Raw genomic sequence first — 15,214 nt, forward strand, 5'->3', positions numbered from 1 at the left:
AGCACCAATGAAAAACCAGTTAACCAGTTAACTTGACCGGACCTTGAATCCGTTCTACCGGTTTCCAGTCAACCCAAGGAGAGGTTGCTTACGACGTGGCGGGGCTTCAATGCAGGGCACTGTTGAATTCCTACAAAAACCCACAGGTCCGCAAGCACATCCCGTACAAACGACCTTTACCATTTTCAAAGTTTAGCCCATCACCAGGAGCGCCACTCGGCGCATTAGGATGCAGGCCAGCGAGATCCTGATTATGGAAGACTGGCAGCATTAGAACATGGCCACGCCTATGGACCACGCATAGAAACCACGCTGCAGAGCTGACAGCCTTGCTCTTCTACACTCTTAGGATGGATGACACCTTCCTGAAATTCCTAGCTGGTTAATGGTATGGTTGCCTCTGTCCCGTTAAAACCCTGGCAGGCCTCCAAGTACGTTTTTAACCCGTGACCTTAGTTGATGGAAGTAGGCTCAGTTGAACCTTTCCTGACTTGCGCCGATCTGGCTCTGAACTTGGCACCCTGTATGGGGCCGGGTCAACCTGGCGTCACTATTTGCATACATCACCATGGGATGACGAAGGCGACTTCTTACGACGGGCGAGGATAGCGGCTTAGAGAGGGGACCCACTAAAATGGAGAATTTCCAAAACAATGCCGATACAATTGAGTTCAACACAGCAGGAGTCGAGAACGCAGTTGCGTTCCAGAAAAAGCGGTAAGGTGCCACGATCGCCAGTGCATACCACAGAGAAGCTACTGACGTATAGCAGTAGCACGAAGCAATGTGAGACACAAGGACAACCAACGATGAGAAATCGAGCAACAAAACTACTCAAGGAGGGCAACAATCTGAAAACTCGAGGTTGACGGAGGTGAAGGATAAATCCTCTGTCAACGCTGCCATTGCTCGTTCCTGGCTGGCGTTCAAGCACTGAGGATGAGTGCTGAGCTTGCCGAACAGGAACTGAAAAAGGTTAACAAGCAAGCAGCGGCTGACAAGCTTAAGACCCCGAAGGTACGAGGTGACAAACCTTCGAAGAAGCGAGATAGAGAGTCACCAGGATTCGAGAAGAGGAAGTCCCAAAAAACAGCGCAACGAGCAAGGAAAAGGTATGCCGGAAAAGGATGGAAACGATGACGGATGGCAAACCGTCGTCAACGCCAAAGATACAAAAAGGAAGCAGAAAGAGAAGGTGGAGAAGAAAAAGGACGTGAAAAAAGAAACAAAGAGACGCCCGTAGTGAAAGGAGATACTATGCTTGTTAAGGCAAACGACCAAACAACGTCAAAAACGATCCAAACCTGAAGGACCTCGCAGAAAACGTGGTTAGAACGCGACGCACCCAGAAAAGGGAGATGCTGTTTTGCTAGTAAATGTTGTTAAATTACTTTTTCAATGTTTGAGATGTTTAAAAATCTCGATGACAAAACATTTTTATCCATTTTTGAATGTGAAAAAATGGTCAAAATCGATTTATTGACTATTTTTACTAAAGTGTCATACAGCGCCACTTACGTCAGGGATAAAGTGAAAGTGTCTTCGGAAGAAATGTCAAAAATGCCTCAATGAACAACTTTGCCGAAGAAAGTTTTTTTGCTAGGACGTTCCTATCAAAAATAAAAGTGATCTAGATCAGTTTTCACTTATCTATATCAAATCTGAATGAGTCAAAATCTAGTACAAATTATTCCAAAATACTCTAACATGCATTTCCAGAGTACTAGAGGTTTTGGCCGTCGAAAACAGCGATCTGCCCCAGTGTGCGACGTTGCGATAATAGCTGAACCGTATCGAGTACAGCTAAATATCGCCAATTGGGTGACGGATAGCACAGGCATCGGCGATACGAGTGACGAGAGAGCGTAGCAGTCAAAGTGGAGTGAAGGGTCGTATTCAAAGCAGCCAGAGCTGCCTTCAAACGCGAGATAACGCTGAGCAAGTCCGTGTGCTACAAGGAGCTGTGCCGAGCTGCTAACGCCAACCCCTGGGTGAACACTTATCTAGTGGTCATGGCGAAAGTCAAAAGTCCATCAATGTCGGTTGAACCGTGTGCTGAAAAGCTGAGGGTTATTGTCGAGGGTCTCTTACCAACGCATGATCGGACACCGTGGCCACCCACATCGTATGTCGACGAAGAAGAAGCAAACGCCGAAGATCGTCAGGTCTACAACGACGAGATTGTAGCAGCGGTGAAAGCACTGAAGGTGGGATAAGCCCCCGGACCGGATGTGGCCTTTAAAGCGGCGATCCTAGCGTACCCGGATATGTTCCGGAAGGTGGTGCAGAAATGCCTGGACGAAGGCCACTTGCCACATATATGGAAGAGCCAGACGGAGGTGCTGCTACAGAAGCCAGGAAAAGCACCCGGTGATCCTTCATCACACAAGTCTATATGCTTGCTGGATACACTGGATAAACTCTTGGAGCGGGTCATTCTAAACAGGGTATACGGAGAGCGAGCACGGACTCTCAGAAAAGCAGTTCGGATTCCGGAAGGGAAAGCAACAGGGTCTAGAAGGCATCGAAGCAAAAACGTAGAGGAAATCGTTACTGCTCCGTAGCTACAATTGATTTTCAGAACGTGTTCTATAGCACCAGTTGGGAGGCTATTGCCACAGCGCTGCATGGAATGCGTGTTCCTGACTATCTGTGCCGGATTCTGCAGAGCTACTTCGAGAATCGCGTGTTGGTGTATGCAACCGACGCCAGCAGAAAGGAGTTAAAAGTAATGGGCGGAGTTCCGCAAGGGTCCATACTGGGTCCGACGCTGTGGTATGGGATGTACGACGGGGTCCTATCATTGGAGTTACCCAAGGGCGTCGAGATCGTCGGCTTGGCTGATGACGTCGTCCTATCAGTAATAAGCGGAACGCTGGAGGAAGTGGAAGTGCAAGCCATGGAGGCAAAGAACACGATCCAGAACTGGATGAATGAAGCCAAGCCGAAGATAGCACACCACAAAACGAAGGTGCTACTAGTCAGCAATCGCAAAGTGGTATCGTCGGAGGCAGTATGTGTGATCAACTGGATGATTCCGATTTGCATCACTCTGGGAGAAGGTATCGAGTGTTGTCAGCGGAGAGCCTCTAGATAGGTGAGGAAATTGGCAAGGATCGGCTCTAGGAAAATTCTAGGAGTAACTACAAAAAATTTCCTAGTGAACTCAGGAGTATTTCTAAGGAATTACTGGAGGAACTCTGAAGATAAAATTTCTGGAGCAACTATGGCGAAAAATTGAAGGATTTCTCGGTGCAGCTTTATAGGAAGAAATCTGGAGGAACTCCCACAGGAACTCCAAAGAAAATCCATGTGGAACTCTGAAAAAATTCTTGAAGGGCCTTCAAAACAATCCTGGGGGTACTCCGAAGGATTTGCTGGAGGAATTGGTGAATTATTTTTAGAGAAATCTCGGAGAAATTTCTGAAGGAACTATAAAGGACATCCCGGGGGAACTCTGTAGAAATTTCTGGAGGATCTTCATAGGAATTCCTGGAGGAACTCTGAGCAGTTTCTGGCGGAACTCCAAGGAATTTCTGGAGGAACTCCGAAGAGTTCCTGCAAGATCTATGGAGGAAATCCGAAGGAATAACCGAAAGGGCTCTGAAGGAATTTCCACAAAAGTCCTGGAGGAATTTTTAAAGAAACTCTGAAGGAATTATTGAAAAAACTTCTAAAAAATTGCTGTAGAAGCTCCATAGGAATTCCTGAAGAAACTCCGAAGTAAGCCTTGGAGTAATTCCTAAGAAATTCTTGGAGAAATAACCTGAGTTACTCTGAAGGAACACTTGCAGAAACTCTTGCAGGAACTCTGGCAAAAATCTCTTCAGAGATCTGGAGGATTTCCCGTAGGAAGTCAAGAAGGAACTCTTAAGGAATTGCTGGAAAACTCTAACAATATTCTTGGAAGAATGCCCGAGGCAACTCTGAAGAAATTCCCGGAGGAACTCTGAGGAAATTCCTGAAGGATGTCTGAAGGAGTTCCCGGAGGAGCTCCAGATGAACTTCTGGAGAAATTCCGGAAGAAACTCCGAAAGAGTTGCTGGAGGAATTGCGGAGTAATTCATGGGGAAATCAAAAAAAAATCTGGTGGAACTCTTGAAGAATTCCTGAACGAACTACGGAAAAATAAAAAAGCAACTATGAAGGAAATCCAGGGATACGCAGATTGCCGTAGCGGTAAACGCGCAGCTATTCAGCAAGACCAAGCTGAGGGTCGTGGGTTCGAATCCCACCAGTCGAGGATGTTTTCGGGTTGGAAATTTTCTCGACTTCCCAGGGCATAGAGTATCTTCGTATCTGCCACACGATATACGCATGCAAAAATGGTCATTGGCACGGTAAGCTCTCAGTTAATAACTGTTGAAGTGCTCATAAGAACACTAAGCTGAGAAGCAGGCTCTGTTCCAGTGGGGACGTAACGCCAGAAAGAGGAAGAAGGAAATCCAAAGAGATTCCCGTTGGAGCTCTGGAGGAGCTTCGGAGGAAATGCTGGATAATAACCAGAAGAGTTGCTGAAAGAACTCCGGAGAAGCTTCTCGAGCAACTACCGGTGAAGCTCCAAAAGAATTCCCGGAGGAACTCTCAAGGAATTCCCGGAGGAATTTTGAAGGAATCTCTGGATGAACTCTGTACAAAATTCTAAAGAAACTCCAATGGAATTCTTGGAGGAAATCTGAAGTTCCAAAAAACTGCTGGATGAAATTCAGAGTAGTTGCCGAAGGAATTCAGGAAGAATTTCTGGAAGTACCTAAGAGGAACTACACGGGGGGAACTATGAAAGAAGTCTGGGAGAATCCATGAAGGAAACCCAAAGAAATTCTCGGTGTAACTTCGAAGGGATTAGAATTTTCGGAGGAACTCTGAAAAAATTCTCGGTTCGCTCAGAATGAATTCCTGGCAAAACTCTGAATGAATTCGTGAAGGAGATTCCGAAGGAGAGACTCTGAAGAAACTATTGAGGAAATTCCGGATCAACTCTGGAAGAAAAGAAGAACCTGGACGAATTTCTGGATGAAATTGCTTGAAGAATTCTAGGAAAATATCTTCGGAGGAATTTCTGAAGAAAAACCCCGGAGGAATTCCTGGAGAAATTCCTCGAGGCACTCTTGGAGCAAATTCCCGGAGGAATTCCTGGGGTACATTCCCGGAGGAATTTCTGCAGGAAATCCCCAGAGGAATTCTTGGTGCAAATCCCCAGAGAAATTCCTGGATAAAAGCCCCGAATGTTTTTTTTTTTAATTCTCAAAGGAGTTTCTGGAGAAAATTTCTGGAGGAATTTCATAATAAAAATCTCGGAGGAATTCTTGGACGAAATCCCTGAAGAAATTCCTGTTGCAAATTTCTCAATGAACTCCTCTGGTAATTCCATCAGGGGTGCGTCTAGAAATTCAATAAGAAATTTCTCCAAGGATTCCACCAGGAGTTCCATCAGCGATTCCACCAGTAAGTCCTTCAGGGATTCTATCAGGAGTTCTTCTAGGGATTTAATCAGGGGTTCCTCCAATGATTCCATCTGGAGTTTCAGCAAGTATGTCTTTAGGAAATTCTCCCAGGATTCAATCAGGAATTACTCCAGAATTTCCATTAGGAGTTATTGGGGTTTTATCAAGATTTTTCTTAGTGCTTCCATCAAAGTTCTTCTGGAGATTTTACTATTAGTTCCTTCAGAGATTCCATCAAGAGTTCCTTCTGAGATTTTACCTGGAATTCCTCAAGAGATTTTATCAGGTGTTCCTCGAGAAATTTCATCAGGATTTCATCTAGGGATTTCATAAGGAGTTCCTATAGAATTTCCCTCAGGAGTTCTTCTAAGGAGTTCATCACGAGTTCCTCCAATTATTCCATAAAAAGCTCCTTCAAGAATATCTTTGTGAATACCTCTAAGGATTTCATCAGGAGTTCCTGAAGGGATTCTATCAGGAGTACTTTCAGGGCTTCCATTAGAGTTCTTCTGAGGATATCATCAGGAGTTCCTCCAGGGATTCAATCAAGAGTTCCTTCAGTGATTCTATCAGGAGTTCCTCCAGAAATCATATCAGGAGTTCATCGAGGAATTCCATAAGGATTTCTTCTAGGCATTTCATAATTATTCCTCTAGGGATTCTATCAGGAGTTTTTCAAGGCATCTTATCAGGAATTCATCCAGGGATTTCATCAGGACTTTTTATAGGCATTTCATCAGGCACTATATATCAGGAGTTTTTATAGCTATTTTATAGAGAGTACCTTTAGGGCTTCTGTTAGAGTTCTTCTAGGAATTTCATCAGGAGATCTTCCGGGTATTCTATCCAGAGTTCCTTCAAAGATTTCACCTAGAATACTTCCAGATATTATATCAGGAGTTCCTCCGGAGATTACATCAGGAGTTCTTCGAGAAATTCAATCAGGATTTTTTCTAAGTATATCATAAGGAGTTGCTCTAAGGATTCTATAAGAAAATCTTGTTAGGAATTCCTCCAAGGATTTCATCTGGAGTTCCTTCAGTTCTCCTTTAAGGATTCCCTCCAATGATACCATTTGGAGTTCTATCAAGAATATCTCTAGGTATTCCTCCAAGGATTTCATCTAGAGTTCCTTTAGGGATTCTATCAGAATTCTTCTGAGGATATCATCAGGAGTTCTTCGAGGAATTCTATCACGATTTCTTCTAGGCATATCATAAGGAATTCCTCTAGGGATTAGGTGTTCATTTGGAGTTTCTATAGGGATTCAATCAGAAGTTCCTTCAGTTCTCTACTAGGGATTCCCTCCATTTATTCCATCAGAAGTTCCTATTGGAATTCTATCAAGAGTACCTTTAGGGTTTCAATTAGAGTTCTCTTGGGGATTTCATCAGGAGTTTTTCCAAGGATTCCATCAAAAGTTCCTCCAGAGATTACATTAGGAGTTCCTCTAAGAATTTCATTAGTATAAATTCTTGGAATACCACAAGGAGTTGCTCTAAGGGCTCTAATACCACAAAAGATCAAAGAAAACTGGTCGCAGTGGTTCATCCCGAACAGAAACAAACAACAAGGGCTCTAACAGGAGTTTTATCAGGAATCTTGTCAAGGATTCCTCCAGGGATTTAATCAGGAGTTCCTATAGTGATTCGCACCAATGATGCCAACAGGAGTTCTTTCAGTTCTCCTACAGGGATTCCCTCCAATGATTTCATCAGGAGTTTCTCTAGATATCAGATCAGAAGTTTCTTCAGATTACATCAGAAGTTCTTCTGGGAGTTACATAAGAAGTTCTTTAGGGATTTCATCAGGAGTTCCTTCAGGGATTTCATTGGAAGTTTCTTTAGATATTCCACCTTAAATTCCTCCAGGGACTCCGTCAAAAATTTCAGCAGGAATTTAATCAGGAGTCCGTTCAGAGATTCCACCTGGAATTCCTACAGGGGTTCTTTCAGAAGATTTTCTAGGAATTTCATCAGAAGTTTATTCGGAGACTGCCCCTGGAATTTTTCTAGAGATTATATCAGGGATGCCTCAAGGAATTCCACCAGGATTTCTTCTTGGGATTTGATAAGAAGTTTCGCCAGGCATATTATCAGGAATCCCTCCAGGGATTTCATCAGGAGTTCCAATAAAGATCCCGTCCGGAGTTCCTTCAGAGATTCCATTTGATGTTCTTTCAGGAATTACTGCAAGAGATCCTCTAGGGATTCCATTATTAGTCCTTCTAGGGATATTATCAAGAGTTTCTCCGGGGTTTTCATTAAGAGTTTCTTTAGAGATTCTAACTGGGATTCCTACAGCAGGGATTTGCAGGGATTCCATTCAGAAATTCCTTTTGAAATACTTTTAAGATTTCATTATAAAACCCTCCTAGGACTCCATCATGAATACCTTCTGGGATTTCATCAGAAGTTCTGTCAGGGATTATATCAGGAATTCTTTCAGGAGGTTCCTTCAGGAATTCCTCTAGAATTATTCTGGGTTCCATCAGGCTATAACCTACGGACTCCTCTCGGAATTTATAAAGGAATTCTACCAGAATTTTCCATGGATTTTTTCTATTCTTCAAGGGATTCCGCCAACAATTCTTTTGTAGAGCCCTCTGAGTCCTACCCGAATTCCTCAAGGATTTTATCTTGATATTCCTTAAGGAATTCCTCTCGAAAAAACTCTAAGATTCTTCAAGAATTAACAGGAATTCATCCGGAAGGATGCCACTAAAATAACTCAAGAGATTTCTTCCGAAATTTCTCGTGGAATATCTTCACGGATTCTTGAGGGTATTTGGGGATTCCTCCAGCAATTTAACCATACTGGAAGAAATTGATGCATTGATGTCCTTTGGTATCCTCAGAGAAATTTCGGATAGATACTTGAAGTAATTCCTTCAGAAATCCCAGGTCGAATGCTTCGTAGGGTGCCATCAGCGATACAAAAAAGAATTTCTCAGGGAAAACTGGAAGATTTTAAAAAATAACTCATTGAAGATTTCTTAGAAGAATCCCCGGGAAGTGACCTGGGGGGACCTCTCAAAAAATTGCAAGCGGAATGTCTAAAGAATTCCTGGTGGAATCCCTTGTAGCAAGTTTTTTAAACTCTTTTGCAGTATTTCATGTGGAAACCCTAAAGGCTTCCTGGTGGAATCCCAGAAAGAACTCCTTGATGAATCCTTGGAGAACATCTGGGTAGAATCAATGTAAGAGTTCATGTAGTAAATCCCTGCATGTATTTCTGTAGGACATCTGCAGGGTTTTATGGAGGTATTCCTAGGGAACTCACTAGAAGAAAGACCGGGAAATTTTTGATAGAAGCAATTCCTGGTGGACTTTTTTTTATGGAATTCCTGTATTAATTCATTGGAAGGGATACATTCAGCAATCTTTTTAAAAATTGCTAGAAGAATTCCTGGTGGAATTGTACGAAAAGAATCCTTATAAAATCTGCTTAAAAATTCCTGAAGTTTTGCTCGAGGAATCCCTGAATAAATCTTTGGATGATTTTTCGGTGGAATTCTTAAAGAAAGCATTTGATGAATCACTGCATAAATCCTTTTGGAATTTGTTGGACAGTTTCCTGGAGGAATCTGTAGATAAATTAAAAAAAAAAAGAATCGCTGAATTCCTTTTGGAATTTCTGAAGAAACTCCTGGTGGAATTTAAGGAAGAATCCTAGGAAGAAGTCCTGGTTCAATCCTTGGGGGGAATTTTTGGTGATGAATTTCTTGAGAAACCTCTTGAGAAGCATCTGAAGTTAATCGTTGTGTGATTCCTGGATAATGCATGATCGAATCCCTGGAACTAACTTCTAGAATAATTCTAATTATAATTAAGGACTATTTGAAGAAATTGTGAAAGCTATTTTTGATGGAATTTATGGAGGCAGCGTTGGAGTAAGCACTGAAGAAATCACTTGAGGAATTTTTTGGATTGATTTTTGAAGGAATAAATGGAGGAAATCTTAAACAATTAGGGAAAGTGTACCAGTTATGGCCATAGTGGTTCCCTATTTGGCCATATGCAAAATATGGATAACTTTTACATTTTTAATCTTTCTGAATGTTTTAACATCAAGATTTATCCTTTATCTTACTGTTAAAACACAAAAGATTTTTCAAAATGTGAAGGCATTCAAGATATCACGTATGGCGAAATAGGGAACCACTATGGCCATAACTGGTACACCTACCCTAGTTGAGGAATCTTTAAAGGAATCTTTGGAAGAATGTCACCTAAAGGTGTATGACTTAAGAATTTTCCCTGAGAGAATTTCTAGTTTAATCTGTTGATAAATTCCTTGAGGAACTATTTATTTTAAATTCCTGGTGGAATCCCAGGAAGAATTTCTGGTGGAATCCTGAGATTCCTGGAAAATTTACTAGAAAGACTAGAGGAAACCACAAAAGATTCTAGATAGATCTTTTGAGAAATTACCATAACCATTCCCACATCGATGACTGTTCAAAATAATCCCCGTCAGAGACCCCTTATAATTTTAGAGTTTTTCCGGATTACTTCGTGTAAAATGGTGAAATTCCTCATCAATATCCATTACTTCCGGTACATACATTTTGAAAGTTCTGCTCTTCCTCACTACGACTGTATTGTCTAAAAATCGTTGAAATATTCTCCCCACAGCCACAGAATTCGAAAAATAAGCAATCACATATTGACTTGACTTTCCGAGACCATTCAAAACATGGGAAGAAATATAGTGTTGCTGCATCGAACTTTGGCAGTCGGTCAAACGGTTGGTGCAACATAAATTGGTTTGACTAACTTGGGGGCGGAGTCAATGTTGGTCTAACCGTCTGAGCGTCTGTGGGCTGCATTAAGAGCCATAAAAAGAAGAAAGAAGCTCAAAAGAAGAGGAAGAGAAAAATAAAGGAACCGAAGAAGTGAAAACCCGACAATAGGCCTTTTCATGTGACAGATCCGTCTATGCATGTGTTTACATCGGTGGAGGACCGGTGCTAACACGAGCCTGTCATTTTCATAGAAGAACTGTAAAAGTGCTTCCCGATCAGCTGTTTTGAGACGTCATGTGAATAGGCATATGAGCCTCTGTACGTGCCATAAACTCTGTTGTTGTTTTGACTTTTACTGTGCGCCGTGTGTTGGTGCTGTCTCGCTCTCTCTCTCACGGGCAACTTGAAAACAAAGCGCAAAGTAAAAGTTACTTACTTTACTTTTGCTGGCGCTACGTCCTTCAAGACATGACCTGCGCCACAATGTTACGCCAACTAACTCGGTCCATGGCTGCTAACCTCCAATTCCTCGATCGTCCCACACTTCCAAGATCCTGCTCCACTTGGTCAAACCACCTAGCTCGTTGCGCTCCCCTTCGTCTTGTACCGGCCGGATTTGAGTTGAACACCATTTTTGCAGGATTGTTGTCCGGTATTCTCACAACGTGTCCCGCCCATCGTACCCTTCCAGCTTTGGCGACTTTCGTGATACTGGGTTCACCGTAGAGTTGCGCAAGCTGGTGGTTCATTCTTCTACATTGTAGGCTTCCTGTACTAATGATTTTTACGGCTGGCTTGTAAGGACTGCACCAACCTCCTGTCTCGCCGGAGGATCATCGTGCACAGCACTGTTTAGAGTCCCACGCTGGCACTAGGACAATGATCAGCCGCTCCTAACATGGAGAACAGACGCTGTTTTGAGCCGCCCCTAACATGGAGAACAGACGCTCTGATAAGCTACACCCTCAGAAGAGAGGAGCCCCCCTTCCCTGTCAGCATACGACCAAGGTTCCACCAGGGTTGGTTACCCGATCTTCTCTACGGTTACTCGTATCCCAGGCGGCACCACGGGGAGGTAGGGACAGGAGTTACTGGACAAGAGGCTAAGGACCACAAATGGGGTCTATTTTATACCTGCAGGTACGCGAAGTACCAATGGTACACATTGTCCAGTCATTTACCACCCAAGTAAAAGTCAAACGTTTAATAACATGCATAGGCTCATAACCTATTGAGAGGTTCAAGAGTGATGCCATTGTCGTTGAGACAAGCGACAAGACTATCTACGCGGCGCTTCGCAGGAGAGTGAGAGACGACCCGAAGATGAAAGAGCTGGGTGTAAACGTTGTGGCAAGAATCAGGTGCATCGAGGAAGAAGATATCGTTTTGTCTCAAATTCCGAACAGACTCATATTCCGAACACTCGGTTTTTGTATGGCGATTTGGTTAAAACGTTTCGCTGAAATATGTCACCAAATAACAAGGAAATGGTAGTCAATTGCAATTCAAATTTAACGTCACCAATATAATTTATACCGCGGGAGTAGTGATGATTCTGTAGTTTCAGACCAGAAGAACAAGCTTAAGTAAATTTATTTGCGAAATTGTTCATTTGAATTGTTCGGAATTTGAATCAAGGTGTTTGGAATATGAGACAGAATGAACACAGTGTTCGGCATTTGAATCAGAATGCTGTTCCGTACTTTAACGTAAAAAGAATATTAAAACTAATTAAATCAACATTTGTATCGGTACACCCAACAGCTAACAGTTAGGTTTTGCGAGGAAATTGAAATTTACACAAATATCTGCCAATTTATGCCAATCAGATGCATTTGAAGTTACTGTTGGCCTTAAGTGTTCGGAATATGAGTCAAAACGGTATGCTCTTCGAACTCAAAAAAGATCCGTCGATCAAGAGTTCAGCCTCCGGGGAGCTTGTCGCAAAGTATCTAGGCAACAAGGCAAGTGTTAAACCCTCTCTCAAGAGGCAATCGTCGAATGCAGGGTACTGCAGCCTTGATAACACTCCTCAACATCATCAGAGCTTGGAGACATACTCTAGAGCAGCGAGCTGCTTTTGCCTTGCGAGGAAGCATAAAATACTAAATCAGAGAAGCAACGGAAAATGAGCGAAGAAGATGCAGCACAAAACACAACAGAGCAAAATTCCATAAAAAGAGGTTGCCATCACAACTCCGAGAGGGCTGTTTTGTTCAGGCGGGACACTCAAAAGTTGTTTTGAAGTGTGAATAAAAGTGAAAATAACAACAAGAGAAAAAGACTACCAACGTCAAAATCACAGAGGAGTTTCTGTCATACCTGCGGTACTGGATGAGACCACAACAGAAGACGAAGTAAGGTGTGCACTGTTGTTACGATGCAACCTGGAAGTTGCTCCGCATTTCAGTCAGTCCGCAAGTCGCGGCAGCCAAAACTGATTGAAGCTAGTGAGTTGGTCAGTTTGCCCAGTGAAAACAATCCCGTGAAAGACAAATTGGATAGATAGATGATTCAGATGCATAGATTTCGGCCAACAGGTGAAGCCCGGACAGGTCCAAATTCTGCAGGGAATGCGGTGAAAAGAGTCACGATTGTTTGCTCCCGTTTATCTGGAGACCATATTCCAGCTTTATATGCTAGCCTATTCTTACCCGTGTCGTCGTAGTCGTGGACGGCGGTAGGTACTCCTGTGGAGGCGTTGGACGCCTGGTCGTTTGCCGCTGAGGAACCGTAATGCTTTGATCTGGTCGTTGATAGACGTATCCGCACGATCCGTCAGGGTTCTGCTGCCCGGGAGGACACCTCGTAGTGGTGGGGCGACGAGTTGTGGTCGTCGTTCTCTGAAATTGTGAGGCGTTGAAGAGACGGATACGCTAAATTGATGAAATGGCTTACCCTGGTGGTGGTGGTGGTTGGCCTTGTAGTTGTTGGCGTTGGCCGTGGAGTTGTTCGCTAGTGAAAGACAATTTTTAAGGACTGGAAGTTCCTGGAATGCTAGAAATCTACTTACTCTTGTGGTTGTCGATGGTGGCAAATATTCCTGTGGAGGTGTAGTTCTCCTTGTGGTAGTCGTTGTGGGTCTTGGAGTAGTGGTCGTTACACGTTGAGGTAGCGTGAAGGACTGTTCCGGTTTATGATAGAAGTAGCCGCAAGATCCATCAGGGTTTTGGGCTGACGGTGGACAATCTGGTTTCCTTGTAGATGGCGGTGGGGGACGCCGAGTAGTCTACGGAATAGATCGGTATATTAAGATAGTCTACAAAGAAACGGTTGCCATATTTACGGTTGTGGTCGTAGGCCTTCGCGTAGTAGTGGTTGTTGTAGTCGGTGGCTTCGATTCACTTGGCAGTGCAAAACTTTGGTCTGGTCGTTGATAGTCATATCCGCAGCTGCCATCCGGGTTTCGTTGCCATTGTGGACAGCTCTGGGCAGTCACTGGAGGAGGCGGTGGCCTAGGAGGTCGCGTGGGAGTTTCGAAAGGGATCTTTGGTTTGTCGTAGTGGTATCCATCGTCGGCGAGGATATCGTTGCGTGAATAAGTTCCTTTGAGGATCGCCGAAATGTCCGCTCTACATGTGGTCGCCAGAAAACTGAGCAATATTATAGTGCTCCTCTGAGAATAAAGAAAACGAAATGTTGATCAATAAGCATCCTCAATAAAAACCTAATATTTCGAGCAACAAGCAATCAGAAATCTCATCCCACTTCTGCCTCTGACTACCTTAACGAATAGGCTTCATCATAGCTTGAACCCCAGTCACATGATATGTCAACGGTAGTAGTTTTATGGTCAATTGCCCTCCGACTCTGTGACTTCGATCACGTATGAAAACGTGTGAGAATGTTTGCTTCTCTTGGGAAACTGTAGGATAGCAGCAGCATCAGGCAAGAATGCATACGTCGTCTGATCACGATGGTATGCCCCCGTCATGGATGGATAACAATAACTAATTTACTGCGATTATCTTCCATTTATGAATAATTAATTTGTTAGATGTTATGTTTACATCCTTCGATCACTTTTCAATCGACGTCAGTAAAAACCTGATATGGCTTGGCAAATGTCACCCGTGCTTCATCACCTGCCCGCCAGAAGCCATTGCATTGCAAGGAGCATACCAACTCCGTACTGTTGGCATCAATCGTGACGAATCGGATGGCGCCTGAGGCTCATCACACTTTCAAACACATGTAGGGGAAAGAGGGTCATAACGCTCCGGCTAAGCAAATGTCGTTGGGTTGGGTTGGGTATTTCAGATTTCGGTGCAATTTGTATTGTGTCAGTCTAGGTGGATCCATATAAAAGTGCTTGCCGCGACAACTAACGAAATCACGGTGATGTTTTGTTGGTGTGGCTGATAAAAATCGCCTCGATTTGGGGGAATACCTGAACATTTATTTCAATTGAGCTGCACTGTATATGATCTTGATTGGTCTACATCTGCAGCAAACATCCTAAATATGATGAAATAATGAAAAGGCGTTTTGGAGCTTGTTCCCCTACGGCTTCATATTCCAACAATTCTGAAAACATTATATAACCTCTTGCACCTCCGGCAACTACTGAACGAAGGATCAAAGGAAGTTCAAGTACCGTCGCGCGTCGTTTGGGATGGTTATCTACATCTGCCACATGAAGTCAGTCCATCCACACGCGGTTAATAAAAACATTCTAACAAAAGATTAATGACAAATTGATTACTTCCCCTCCGGAATGGGCATGACTGGGGGGTCGTCGTTGCTGTGCGGAACGTTGAATCCAAAATATCCTTGAGTGAAGATGCTGTGCGTGCCATGTGGGGACTGACCGAAGAAGGAGGAACTGAACCACCTTGGCAGTGACAGTGACGAAGGATGTGCTCTGTTGAAAACCATTAGGTGATAATCGAGTTTAACATTGGGTTGGCGTCGCTCGAAAAAACTATTCTGAATGAAATTCTCAAAGAACATATTGTGAAAAATAATAAAATGCTGCACTTTCGGCTCTATTATATGTTTCAACCCATCTTAAGATGATTAT

General features: G+C 43.3%; 1 protein-coding gene across 3 annotated transcripts in view; it reads right to left on the reverse strand.

The window, feature by feature from the left end:
- LOC5571192 (mucin-2) overlaps positions 1 to 15,214 on the reverse strand; it is a 101,712-nt gene that overhangs the window by 8,171 nt on the left and 78,327 nt on the right. For all 3 annotated transcript variants that reach the window (XM_021842261.1, XM_021842262.1, XM_021842263.1), the window contains exons 2-5: positions 13,478 to 13,807; positions 13,205 to 13,420; positions 13,090 to 13,146; positions 12,846 to 13,034 (exon numbers count right to left, since the gene is read on the reverse strand). In XM_021842261.1, the coding sequence (XP_021697953.1) occupies positions 12,846 to 13,034; positions 13,090 to 13,146; positions 13,205 to 13,420; positions 13,478 to 13,807 (792 nt within the window). The remainder of the gene's footprint in view (positions 1 to 12,845; positions 13,035 to 13,089; positions 13,147 to 13,204; positions 13,421 to 13,477; positions 13,808 to 15,214) is intronic.

Source organism: Aedes aegypti, chromosome 2 (assembly GCF_002204515.2).
Source record: "Aedes aegypti strain LVP_AGWG chromosome 2, AaegL5.0 Primary Assembly, whole genome shotgun sequence".
Classification (NCBI taxonomy): Eukaryota; Metazoa; Arthropoda; class Insecta; order Diptera; family Culicidae; genus Aedes; species Aedes aegypti.